The sequence below is a fragment of the Lepus europaeus genome, chromosome 20 (assembly GCF_033115175.1).
Source record: "Lepus europaeus isolate LE1 chromosome 20, mLepTim1.pri, whole genome shotgun sequence".
Lineage (NCBI taxonomy): Eukaryota > Metazoa > Chordata > Mammalia > Lagomorpha > Leporidae > Lepus > Lepus europaeus.
The window spans coordinates 4614318-4628651 of NC_084846.1; the positions used below are offsets into that span (position 1 = coordinate 4614318).

Consider the following 14334-nt stretch of genomic DNA (forward strand, 5'->3'; position numbering starts at 1 on the left):
ATGGAATTTGCTTTGGTTTTTGTGATTTTTGTGAATTGAATTATTTAAGTAATGTGTTATTATTCTCAGTCTCCTTTCAAGACTGTCTTCAGCTTTCAGCAGTTTATGTCTGGGTTTACTTTCTTTGGAGTTATATTTTAGGACACTGAACTTTTTGAAGATTTATCTTTCATTACATTTGAGAAATTTCTCATGTTTCAAAATTTTTTGCTGCATCACTTTCTCTTCTTAAAGGATACTAATGTCATGAATGCTAGCATTTTGGCAATGTCATACAGGTCCCTGAGACTCTGATACTATACTGGAAAATTTGGGATTATATACTAGATATTTTAAGTAATATGCTATGGTCCTCTGGTTCTTCAATCCTTCAGAGAATAAATATATTTTATAACCAGGCAGTTACCCAGCTGGGCTCAGCTTGCAAGTTTTAATCAGCACTGTAAGTTGTTTCAATGTGAGTTTATTGAAAAATGAACTCAATACTGTAGTACTTTAAGCGTCCATTCCACTTGACCATGTAGATTATCTGTCTTACATCAGTTTTCAAGGTTTGTGCGGTTTCACTGCCATCAAAGGATGACTTGGAGGCTGGGAGCAAATGAATGGTGGGAACAACTGGCATTTATCTCTAGTTCACTGAGCACTGGGAAACCCCCGTCTCATTGTGCCAGAACCATAAAGCTGCTTCTCGAGCTAAGCATGTGCTTACATTTTCCTTGGGAGTTTTAGCTATGTTGAGCATAGACTGGAAAACACCAGAGGAGAGAAAACTGGTAAAGTAAGGATTTGATTGCCAGTAATTTGAAATCTGATGCTTTTTATCATCCAATTGCTAACATTTCCTTTACAGATTCCTCAAGTGGCTGCACCATGCATCATTTCCATATTTCATACCTGTATTTGACATGATAGTATAATTATGCTCATTCCATCTTTCCCATAACTGGAACAAATTTTGCTATGTGTGCATGTCCATGTATAAGACAATATAGTTGGCCGGCGCTGTGGCTCAATAGGCTAATCCTCCGCCTGCGGCACTGGCACACAGGGTTCTAGCCCCGGTCGGGGCGCCGGATTCTGTCCTAGTTGCTCCTCTTCCAGTCAGCTCTCTGCTGTGGCCCGGGAGTGCAGTGGAGGATGGCCCAGGTCCTTGGGCCCTGCAACCACATGGAAGACCAGGAGAAGCACTTGGCTCCTGGCTTCGGATCAGTGCGATGCGCCAGCCGCCGGCCGCAGCAGCCATTGAGGGGTGAACCAACAGAAAAGGAAGACCTTTCTCTCTGTCCACTCTGTCAAAAAAAAAAAAAAAGACAATATAGTATCCGATCTTTCACGTTTGATTTCTTTCTGGATCATTCATTCATGTTACTGAGTGTACTCATTTACTAGGCAGAATCCTGAAATGGTCCCTTTAAATCCTGCCCTCTGCTATGTCTTTGCATAATCCCCTAATCCCTTCCTTTTTTTTTTTAACAGGCAGAGTGGACAGTGAGAGAGAGAGAGAGAGAAAAGGTCTTCCTTTACTGTTGGTTCACCCCTCAACAGCAGCTGCGGCTGGCGCATTGCGGCCGGTGCACCGCGCTGTTCCGAAGCCAGGAGCCAGGTGCTTCTCCTGGTATCCATGCAGGTGCAGGGCCCAAAAACTTGGGCCATCCTCCACTGCACTCCCGGGCCATAGCAGAGAGCTGGCCTGGAAGAGGGGCAACCAGGACAGAATCTGGAACCTCGACCGGGACTAGAACCCGGTGTGCCAGCCCCACAGGTGGAGGATTAGCCTGTTGAGCCATGGCGCCGGCCTCCCTTCCCTCTCAATGTTGGCAAGACAAACAACTTCCTTCTAGCCAAGAAAGTATTTCAAAGGTCAAAGGATGAGAGTTTTGTAGTTGTTACATTATGGGCAAAAAAGCAGGCAGATCAAATTCCAGTCCCATTCAGACTGTATGTTATTCAAGCAAGGCAATCTCCAGAAAAATCACTGGGTTTATTTATAGTCTAGAGAGCTCTGTAAACAGATTCACCTGAACAAATTACACAAGTCTCTTCAAACAGGGTCAAAGGCTAACAGCAGCATATATTATCTTTTTGCTCTCTGGAACAAAAGAAACTTCCAAGAGTTCCACAGCCACAGGAAATAAGCTCGTCCACCTATCTGATGGAGATTGCAAGCGTACCCTAAAACATTGTAGCCTCCAGATTAGCATGTATAGTGGACAACACACTTTCATCTTAGGAGATCCCGAGCATAACTTAGGCTAAACCATACTTACAATTCCAGCCAATGGAAACTGTGAGGTAATATATTTGTGTTAATTCACCTTGTGCCAAGAATGGGAAGCTACTACAACTAGCAAACTATCATTTTTCTTTATAGAAGGGCATTTATCTTTTCAGCTCAGGGAAATTCAGGCTCTTTCCCCAAATGGTATTTCAAATCAGCTCAGGGCAATCTAGGACTTTTATCTTGATGTCTACATATTTTGTAGAACAAGGAATACCTATGTTCAAACTCAGTAGCAATGTCAAATGGTTTTCTAAAACACATATGTGTATGTGTAACTTTTATTTATGAGGCACAGTGACTGAGAGTTCCCTACCACTGGCACACTCCTCAGATGCCCACAATAGCTTGGGGTGAATCCAGGTCCTCCTCATGAGTGGTAGAAACCCAATGACTTATTTGAGCCATCACCACTGCCTTTCAGGACATCTTAATCAGCATCTTAGCCACCAGGCTGAACACACCTCCCAGTCAAAAGACTGATCAAGAAATAAAGGGAGAGATATGGGCTACACCTCAATGAGAAGAGCTGCAAAGAATGTGGAACGATTTTTTATCTGTCACAACGTGTCCCTGGACCATTTTCAATGTCTGGGTCCAGGAATCAGTCCTATTCATCATTGTGTACCTGTTTATCAGGTGGTTGCTAGAGGCTGTGTCCACCAGTCTGTGGGCCTGTAGTTTAAACTTGTGTGATTTCACATCAGTCTGTAAGTCCCTCAGCTAGTGTGTCTGCCAGGATCTTGGTCACAGAAATGACTGTGTTCAAAATGTACATTTTATGATAAAGCAAAGGTATTAAGACTTTTAAAGCAGAAAAGTCTTAAAGTAATGAAGTACATAAGTCCCAGACTTTAAGAATTTAATGAGGAAAAACATGACCCATTAAAAAATGATAAAAATGGAAAGCATTAAAATTAGACCACTGAATTAAATACAAGCATCAGTAATTACATATATAGTGATTTGCAATCATTAATTATTGGTAGTGTGGATTTTTACAATATCAAAATTAATGCAACTTGAGATTATAAACTGAATCCTGGTCCAGATAAAGGACAAGTGAGAAAATGTGAAACTTGTATAATGTCTTACATATCATCTATCCTGGAGTGTTCTCTATGCTATAGAATAGAATGTATATTCTGTTGCTTTTAAATGGAATGTTCTGTATAGATCTGTAAGGTCTATTTGGTATAAGGTGTTATTCAGGTCCAGTGTTTTATTTTCAGCCTACATGATCTATCCACTGTTGAAAGTGGGATATTGAAGCCCCTACTATTGTTATATTTCTTGATTCAGAGCTGTTGATTTTTGCCTTCTATACTCAGGTGCTTTGTTATTAGGTGTATACATATGTTCAGCAATTATTTCTTCTTCATGAAGTTCCCATTTTTTTCATCATGATCTCCTTTTCTCTTGACATAGTTCTTGACTTAAACATGCCTTTTGTCTGAAACATACATGGGTATTCCTATTCTCTTCAGATTCCATTTATAAGAAACATCTTTCCCATCCCTTCTTTTCAGTCTACTTACATTCCTAAAAATGAAATCTCTCATAGGCTGCATAAAATGTGTCATTTCTTCTAAAGGCAATCAGCCATTCTATGTTGATGGGCAAATTTAGCCCATTCACATTTAAATTAATTAAAAGTACCACACACAAGTGGGACCTATATCTGGGATGCAAAGATGGTTCAACATAAGCAAATCAATAAATATCACACACATTAACAAAATGAAGAGAAAATTACATTGGTAAAAATGCAGAAGAAGCATTCAACATCCTTTCATGATACCAGCTCCCAACATATTATGCATAGAACAAATGTATTATAACACAATAATGGCCACATATGACAAGACCACAGCCAACAGCATAATGAACAAGGATAACCTATAGCTTTTTCTTTAACAGCAAGAGAAAGACAAGAGTACCGATCCTTGCCACTTCTATTCACCATGCAAGTCCTACCCAGAGCAACTAAGCAAGAAGAAATAAAAAGCATGCAAAAGGGAAAGAAATAAACTGCATTTTTTTTTTTTTTGCAGATGACATGGTCTTTTTTTTTGTTTTTTGTTTTTTTGTTTTTTTGACAGGCAGAGTGGATAGTGAGAGAGAGAGAGAGACAGAGAGAAAAGTCTTCTTTTTTGCTGTTGGTTCACCCTCCAATGGCTGCTGCAGCCGGCACATCTCGCTGATCCGAAGCCAGGAGCCAGGTGCCTCTCCTGGACTCCCATGCGGGTGCAGGGCCCAAGCACTTGGGCCATCCTCCACTGCCCTCCCGGGCCATAGCAGAGAGCTGGCCTGGAAGAGGGACAACCAGGACAGACTCCAGTGCCCCAACCAGGACTAGAACCCGGTGTGCCGGTGCCGCAAGGTGGAGGATTAGCCTGTTAAGCTACGGCGCCGGCGATGACATGGTCTTGAATATAGAAAACTGTAATGATCCATTTAAAAACAGGAACAGATGAATCCAGGGAAGTATCCAAGTCAACATACAAAAATCAGTAGTGTTTCTATACACTAGCAGTGAAATATTAGGGAAACATCCCATTTAATATAGCATAAAAATGATATAATAGTTAGGAATAAATTTAACCAGGGAAATAAAAGATTGATAACTTGAAGGTAAAGTCAGAAAAAATTAAATAAGAAACTATTACAAGGGATGCTATCCTATTTGATTGATGAAATAATATTGAGAAAATGCCCATACCACCCAAAGCAACCTACTTACTGCCATCCCTTTTAAGATATCAATGGCATTTGTTACATTATTTTTGAAACTTCTAAAATGCATACAGAACCACAAAAGACTCAGAAAAGGCAAAAGAATTCTGAGCAAAAACACAATTGGAAGTATTACACATCCTGATTTCAATCAAATAAATATGATACTGGCACAAAACCAGACAGACACACCAATGGAACACATCAGAAAGCCCACATGTGCCAAGAATACACAATGTGTAAAAGATACTCAATAAATTATATTGAAAAAACTAGACAGATACATTCAAACAATGCAATTGGATCACTACCTCACACCATACACAAAGCTCAATTCAAAATGGGTTAAAGATGAAAATCTAAGGCTTTAAAACCATAAAAATCCCGGGCTGGCGCCGTGGCTCAACAGGCTAATCCTCCGCCTAGCAGCGCTGGCACACTGGGTTCTAGTGCCGGTCGGGGCGCCGGATTCTGTCCTGGTTGCCCCTCTTCCAGGCCAGCTCTCTGCTATGGCCCGGGAGTGCAGTGGAGGATGGCTCAAGTTCTTGGGCCCTGTACCCCATGGGAGACCAGGAGAAGCACCTGGCTCCTGCCTTTGGAACAGCGCAGTGCACCAGCCGCAGCGCGCCAGCCGTGGCGGCCATCAGAGGGTGAACCAATGGCAAAGGAAGACCTTTCTGTCTCTCTCTCTCACTGTCCACTCTGCCTGTCAAAAAAAAAAAAAAAAAAAAAAAAAAAAAAAAAAAACAAACATAAAAACCCTAAAAAAGAAAATTAGTGAAAAAGTATGTTGACAATGGTCTTGGTAACAACATTTTTGGAGTTGACATGGAAAGAATTCAATGTAAGCAAAAACAAACAGGACTATATCAAGCTAAAAACTTTTTTTCATAGTGAAGGAAACAACAACAAACTGGAAAAGGAATGTATGGAAAAGAAGAAAATATTTTTTAACTACATACCCAATTATGGATAAACATCCAACATATAAAGAATTCATATAGCTCAATAGCAAAAATAATAATTTTAAAAGGGGAAAAACACCTGGATATATATTTTTCCAAAGAAGATATACAAATGGTCAGCAAATATTTATAGATGCTCAAAATCACTGTCATCAAGGAAATGAAAATCAAAATGATCACGTCACATTTGCATGGCTCTTATCAAAAACATCAAAAGATAATCAAGTGTTAGTTTGCACTGCTGGCGGGAATGAAGATGGGCAGAGTCATCAGGAAATGAGTATAAAGGATCCTAATAAATTAAAAATAGAACAACTGGGGTTGGTGCCATGGTATAGTGGGTGAAGCTGTCACCTGCAGTGCCAGCATCCCATATGGGTGCCGGTTCCAATCCTGGCTGCTCCTTTTCTGATCCAGCTCTCTACTATGGCCTGGGAAAGCAGCAGAAAATGATCCAAGTATTTGGACCCCTGAGCCCATGTGGGTGACCTGGAAGAAGCTCCTGGCTTCAGAATGGCCCAACTCTGGCCATTGCAGCCATTTGAGGGGTGAACCAGTATGTGGAAGACCTTTCTCTCTGTCTCTCCTTCTCTGTCTGTAACTCTACCTCTCAAAATAAATACATTAAATAAATCCTTCAAAGAATAGAACCATATGATCCAGCAGACACAATTCTGTGTATATATCCAAGGAATAAAATGACTAGATATATGCACCCTTATATCCAAAGGAGCAATACTAATACCATTCATGGTAAGAGTAGAACCTAAGTGTCTCTTGACAGAAGAATAAAGAAAACATGGTGTTTGTGTGTGTGTATAATGAAATATTAAGCCTTAAATATAGAAGAAATTTCTGCCATTTGTCACAACAGGGTTGATCCTGGATGTATTATGCTATGTGAAGCCAGACGCAAAAACAAATATTGTATGGCCACACTTAATATGTGGTATCTAAAAATCTCAAATTCATAGACGCGCAGAACAGAATAGTGGTTTCCAGGGATTGTGGGATGGGGAAAACAAAGAGATATTGGTGAAACTTTCAGTGAAAGATGAGTAAGTTGAGACCTATACAGCATGGTGACTTTAATAAGATACTATATACTTAAAATCTTCTAAGACATAAGAAAATTTCCAAAACACCAAAAATAAAAGGTCATTATGCCAGGTAAGGAGTATTCTAATCTGCTTCACTAGAATAATCATCTCACAATGCATACATGTATCACCACCAGGATGTACACCTTAAATATAAATTTAGTTGTCAATCATACCTCAATAAAGATGAGAGAAAAATTAAGACTGCAGTAGAAATCAGATAGAACTGAGTTTAAAAATACACAAATATTTAAAAATTCTTCAAATATTCAAACTTCAAATGTTCAAAAAAATCCATAAAACCAAAAAAGCCAAACATTTTAGAACAGAGGGAAGCAATTTTCACATCCCATACATGCAGTTTCTCAGTAAGTATGAATAACCTTATGTTTATTAAAGGGTGAGGGACAATGTAATTTTAAGGTGATATTCCAACATTTCTTACTTTCATGAAACCTTTCTCTACCATGAGATCCCAAGTGAACATGAAAATATTTAGGACTACAACTTTTCCTCATCTTACATAATTAGGGTTTCTCTCCATTACAAGATCTCACATGTTTGTAAGAACCCAAGGACTGTGAAGGCTGTCCATGTTTTGGACACTGTATGGCTTCCAGATGCATCCCTACATTGGATGTGAGCAGTTTCCAACAGCTCTCCCATATTCCTAAAATTCAAGGGACATCGTCAGAGTGAGTTTGTTCAGGTCTTTGAAGAGGGCCATCTCTTATCAGTGCAAACTTGAATGTGCTAAGGTCTGAGAACTTCCTAAAAGTTTCTTCATTCCTTACCTCCAAAGGTTTTCCCTCCAGTGTGTTTGTGTATGTTCAGTAAGATGAGAAGAACTACTGAAAGTTTCCCCACATTCCTTACATTTCTTGGATTTCTCTCCACTGTGAATTCTTACATGTTTACTTAGGTGTGAGTAAACAGTGAAGGCTCTCCCACATTCCTTACAAACATACGGTTTCTCTCCAGTATGAGTTCGCATGTGATTCTGAAGGTAGGAGGAACACGTGAACGCTTTCCCACACATATTACACTCGAAGGGCTTCTCTCCCGTGTGAATTCTCAAATGTGCGATAAGATAGGAGGAAGAGGCAAAGGCTTTCCCACACTGGTAACATTCGAAGGGTTTCTCTCCTGTGTGAATTCTTATATGTTCAATAAGGCCTGAGGATGTAGTGAAGGCTTTCCCACACTCCTTGCAATCATAGGGCTTCTCCCCAGTGTGAGTTCGCATATGTTTAGTAAGGCCTGAGCGCACAGTGAAGGCCTTCCCACATTCCTTACACTTGTGAGGTTTCTCTCCAGTGTGAATTCTTGTATGTTTACTTAGATGCGAGGAGACAGTGAAGGCTTTCCCACATTCCTTACATATATAAGGTTTCTCTCCGGTGTGAGTTCGCATGTGATTCTGAAGGTAGGAAGAACATGCAAATGCTTTCCCACATATGCTACATTCAAAGGGGTTCTCCCCAGTGTGTGTTCGCAAATGCTTAGTAAGGCATGTGCGCTCCGTGAAGGCTCTCCCACATTCCTTACACACATAGGGTCTCTCTCCAGTGTGAGTTCGCATGTGAATACGAAGATAAGAAGAACATGAAAATGCTTTCCCGCATATTTTACACTCAAAGGGCTTCTCTCCAGTGTGAATTCTCAAATGTGTAATAAGAGATGATGAAGAAGCAAAAGCTTTCCCACACTGGTAACATTCAAAGGGTCTCTCGCCTGTGTGAGTTTGTGTATGCTTGATAAGGCCTGAGGAGGTAGTGAAGGCTTTCCCACATTCCTTACATTCATACGGCTTCTCTCCAGTATGAGTTGGTAAGTGTTTACTAAGGCCAGAGCGCCCAGTGAAAGCTTTGCCACAGTCCTTACATTTATATGGTTTTAGTCCAGTGTGAACTCGGAAGTGATCATTGAGGCAGGAGGAATTTCTAAAGCATTTTCCACATACCTTACATTCAAACGGCTTCTCTCCAGTGTGAGTTTTTAAATGTTGAGTTAAGGGGTAAAACCTAGAGAAGGCTTTCCCACATTCCTTACACTGATAAGGTTTCTCGCCAGTATGGGTTCGCATATGAATATTAAGGTTGGCAGAATATCTGAAACTTTTTCCACATTCCTTACATTCATAGGATTTTCTTCCAGTTGGTGTTTGAACATGTATATCCGGACAACTTACGGAGGAAGTCAAGGTGCCACCACACTGCTTCCATTCACAGAGTTTTTCACCATTTTGAGTTCTCCCATGTGCCTGAAGGTATGACTGATCAATAAAGGCTTGTCCATAGTCACTGCATTCAAAGGATTTGTCTCGCAAGCTTGCTGTCTGGTAAGTATTTGGGGTTACACTGAAGTCTTTCCCATACTGTCTGAACACAGGAAGGTTCTCTCCAGGTTTCTTGTGCAAAGTTGAAATGACTTTTCCATACTGATCATATGTACCTGTGTTCCCTCTATTTTGAGCACTCATGTGTGTCAGAAGGCCTGGGTGTTCTTTGAACACTTCACTATTTGACTTACATTCATAGAGCTCCACTCCATTTTGACTTCCTGCCTGTTGACAGAAATAAATGGTGGTTTTAAAAAATTTTCAAACTTATTAAAAAATTTTACTCATAATGAAAACAAATATGATAATGATGATGATGATTTCTATTATTTTCATTAAACGCACATGGTTTTTACTCTCTGGATTTCTTTGACTTTGAAAGAAATTAGTGACATCTGCACTAATTTTGGAAAAGATTCCTGTAGACTTTCATAAAATTGCTTTAAAAACCAAATGTCAGGTTATAGCTGGGGGAATGTGTCCTGAGGGGAACTCTGAAGCACCAAGCTCCATGCCAGGTTTGGAGCATCTTTCCAGATGCATGACTCCCTTATGAGTAAATGCTGCTTCACTCAAAAATTTATAATTTGTGCTGATTTCTATCATGAAATTTCCAATCACTTTGGAAAATAAGGCATATCTGCTGTATATCTTACCACTTGTATCCCATTTGGAGTATGTGACCAAAAAATATCTTGCCAAAGTGCTGGTCCTTTGTTGTTAAGGTGTATGTTCCATTCTGAAGTCAAATAGAAAAACATATGTAATGATTTACACAACAAAATAGTAGATTAAGTAAGTTAAAAATGATACGGTTCATTTGTATTTGTTTTCATTTTAAACATGCTTAGAAGCAAAGAAAAATAGATCACAGCAATGCTGCTATGTTTAAAATTTGGCAATCATGAGAATCTGCATTCAAAATTTAGTAATTATTGATAATCTATTATGAAAATGAAAATGTCCTAGTTAACAGAAACAGTGTTATCAGAAAAGTAATGAAGGGAAGATCTCAACTGAGATCATCCACAAAAACCACAAACTCAAGGAAGGGCAGATATTAAGACAAAAGGAACTGATGAGAGACAGCAGAGATCTTCCTACCTCTATCTCAAATCCCTATATTTGCACTTTAGATAAGTGAGAAAGTCTAATCTATTAAAAGAAGGAAAAGGGGAAGAGAATGAAAGAAGAGAAGGAGAGAGATGGGGAAGTAGAGAGGGAAGGAGAGAGAGAGAGAAGGAGAAAGAGAAAGGGAGGGAGAAAGAAGGAAAGGAAAAGAGAAGGAAGGGGAAAAGGAGAGGGGAGGAAGGGAGGAGAAAGAGTAGGAGGAGTATTCTGACAAAGAGTATTTTTAAAAGCTTCCCCATTAAAATTCAAGCATACTGAACTTTTAATTGACAAGGGATATTATCCACAAATACTAACCTTGAAGAACAGCTCTCTCCACTGTCCTCAACTCTTTTTCTTCCTCCAAACAAGAGATCAGGCTGGGTTTAATAAGCTGACATCCTGTATACAAGTAAAGATACATTAATAGGGGCCGGTGCTATGGTGTAGTGGGTTAAAGCCCTGGCCTGAAGCACCAGCATCCCATATGGGCGCTGGTTCTAGTCCTGGCTGCTCCTCTTCCGATCCAGCTCTCTGCTGTGGCCTGGGATAGCAGTAGAAGATGGCCCAAATCCTTGGACCCCTGCACCCACATGGGAGACCCAGAAGAGCTCCTGGCTCCTGGCTTTGGATCAGCGCGGCTCCGGCTGTTGCAGCCAATTGGGGAGTGAACCAGCAGATGGAAGACCTCTCTTTCTGTCTCTACCTCTCTCTGTAACTCTGTCTTTCAAATAAATAAAATAAATCTTAAAAAAAAAAAAAGGGCCGGCACCACGGCTCAATAGGCTAATCCTCCGCCTTGGCGCCAGCACACTGGGTTCTAGTCCCGGTCAGAGCGCCGGATTCTGTCCCAGTTGCCCCTCTTCCAGTCCAGCTCTCTGCTGTGGCCTGGGAGTGCAGTGGAGGATGGCCCAAAGTGCTTGGGCCCTGCACCCCGTAGGAGACCAGGAAAAGCACCTGGCTCCTGCCTTCAGATCAGCGCAGTGCGCCGGCCGCAGTGCGCCGGCCGTGGCAGCCATTGGAGGGTGAACCAACAGCAAAAGGAAGACCATTCTCTCTGTCTCTCTCTCTCACTATCCACTCTGCCTGTCAAAAAAAAAAGATACATTACTAGAAGAGGCTCAAGCAAGAAATGATAAACCATACCATGATTCAGACATCATGGTGGATGCTTGGCCCAGTAGTTAAAGATGCCAACTAGAATGCCAACTGGAATCCCATATCAGAGTGCCTGGTTTGAGTCCTGGCTCCACTTTCAATTCCAGCTTCCTGCTAATGTGCACCCTGGAAGTAACAGGCGATGACTCAAGAATGTGGATCTCTGCTACCCACATGGAAGAACTAAATCAAGTTCTGGGCTCCTGGCTTCAGCCTGGCATAGCTCTGGCTGTTGTAGGCATCTGGAGAGTGGCAGACAGAAGATCTCTGTTTTTCAATAAAATGAAATTATTTAAAAGAAATTTCAGTTCTAATGGAAGCAGTGAAATGAAGGCTAAAGAGGTCAGAATACAAACATTCTGTTTCTGTGTCTTGAGGACACTGATCTCCAATCCTTGAAACCCAAGCTGATGTATATTTACATAACTAAAAAGTGTTAAAATTTTAATTAAATAGAAAGTTAAGTGAAACACATTTAGAAAAAATAACTATGCCAGTGATTCTTAGTGTATCAGAATCATGTGGAGGAATCACTAAAACATAGAGCCGCAAAAGAGGAGTTTGATTAAGGATGTCAGGGCAGAGACTGAAAATGGACATTTTGAAGAGTAACAGTGATGTTACTGATGTTAGGATGACATCTTGAAAACTACCAGAGGAGATTAAACCATGTTAGTGTAGGACTCTACCTCTGTTATTTATCTCTCTAGTCAGATTTGACATCATGATACTGGGGCACAGTAAGAATATAACATACAAGCCGGCGCCACGGCTCAGTAGGCTAATCCTCCGCCTAGCGGCGCCGGCACACTGGGTTCTAGTCCCGGTCGGGGCACCGGATTCTGTCCCGGTTGCCCCTCTTCCAGGCCAGCTCTCTGCTGTGGCCAGGGAGTGCAGTGGAGGATGGCCCAAGTAAATGGGCTCTGCACCCCATGGGAGACCAGGAGAAGCACCTGGCTCCTGCCATCGGATCAGCGTGGTGCACCGGCCGCAGCGGCCGTTGGAGGGTGAACCAACGGCAAAAGGAAGACCTTTCTCTCTGTCTCTCTCTCTCTCACTGTCCACTCTGCCTGTCAAAAAAAAAAAAAAAGAATATAACATACAAGATTACTTCAAAATGTTAACATAAAATGCAATTAAATTTCAATGCAAAAAAAATGTGAAATTCATGCATACAGGAGTCTTCAAGAGGTTCCTGCAAAATGCATATTATGAAAAAAATAGGCAGGGATTTCAACTTTTTAATCCAAATAAGGTTATTTTTAAATTCCATTTTTCTATGAACTGCTTCTAGTGCCTTCACATATCCGTTTCGTAGAAGGCTACCAGGAATGACAACAGTCTTACCTACTGCAGCCAAGTTCTCATAGTTCTCCAGCATCACCTCTCTGTATAGGTCTCTCTGAGCTGAGTTCAGTAAATTCCATTCCTCCTGGGTGAAGTTCACAGCCACATCATCAAAGGTCACCAGGTCCTACACCATGACATAGTTGTGGGCTTGAGTCTGATAACATCTCAACCAATGTTCACTGGAGAATGAGGACATGGGACCCAATAATTTTAGGCCTCCTGCTGTCTACTCCAGGTTCAGTGGTCCTACAGACTCCTTTCTCTATCTGCACCAATTCATATATGGCTTTGATGACTTTAGCCAACCTTATGTGTCAGGACACTCAGTAAAATAGGAAACATGTACTTGGCATCATGAGGGTCAAGATTATTTCATAATTACTTAAAATACTGGGGTGATTTTCAGGGTCATCCTTCAACAATATGAGAGGCTCCACTCCCTTGAGAAATTCAACTATGGATGCAGTCCCTCCAGTGAGGTTTAACTTACCTTTTAAAAAAGTTCTGGAGGAAGCTGAGCAAGGTGGCAGCTAAGTAAGTTGACAATGAACATCTCCCCACAGATACCAACTTCAAGCACCACATCACCCTCACAAGAGCTACAGAACCCAGGTGAGAGACCACAGTGCCTGGTTTTAGTAAAATAAGAAAAGTCATGATGAAAACAGAAGGGAGAGGAAGAGCTGCCAATGTAATCCCTTAGTACCACATGGCACAGCATGGAAGAAGATACCTCCTACTTTGAGGAGGAAGAGGGAATTAAAAACAGTCCTTAGTTATTTACCTTACCCTTATAATCTCAGTGCCAGGCCCATCATGATAAAGCTCAGAGTCAGAAAGAGCCCCATAGCTCCTGCTCTGAGGCTAATACCTATAGACTTAGTATTTGGATTTTCCATAGTCACATGGCCAGGGACTGCCTCCATCAGTCCTCCCCCAATTTTACCAGAAGGTAAAAACTCACCGCTAAGAGTAACTATACAGAAAAACTCAGAAAGCACTAAAAAAAAAAGAATCAGCAAAGAAACAGCAGAATTCAATTGTACTTTGCATCAAACAGACTTAACAGACATCAGAACATTCCTTCTAACAGCCATAGAACATTCTCCAGGATAGAACCTATAGTATGTCACAAAGCTCAACAAATTAAAAAAAAAAAAAAAAACAGAAATCATATTGAGATATTGAATAGCTGACCACCATGCAATAAAACAAGAAACCTATACTGAGAAAAACCTACTTACTTGCTCCTAATCAACCAATGGATCAAGGAAGGATTAAGGATGAAATTTT

General features: G+C 40.9%; 1 protein-coding gene across 1 annotated transcript in view; it reads right to left on the reverse strand.

Moving 5' to 3' along the window:
* Window positions 1-1877: 1877 nt before the first annotated feature.
* Window positions 1878-14334, reverse strand: part of LOC133749560 (zinc finger protein 26-like) — a 64989-nt gene continuing 52532 nt past the window's right edge. The window contains exon 7 of the mRNA XM_062178780.1: window positions 1878-9239. Coding sequence (XP_062034764.1) covers window positions 7873-9239 — 1367 coding nt within the window. The 3' untranslated portion in view covers window positions 1878-7872. The remainder of the gene's footprint in view (window positions 9240-14334) is intronic.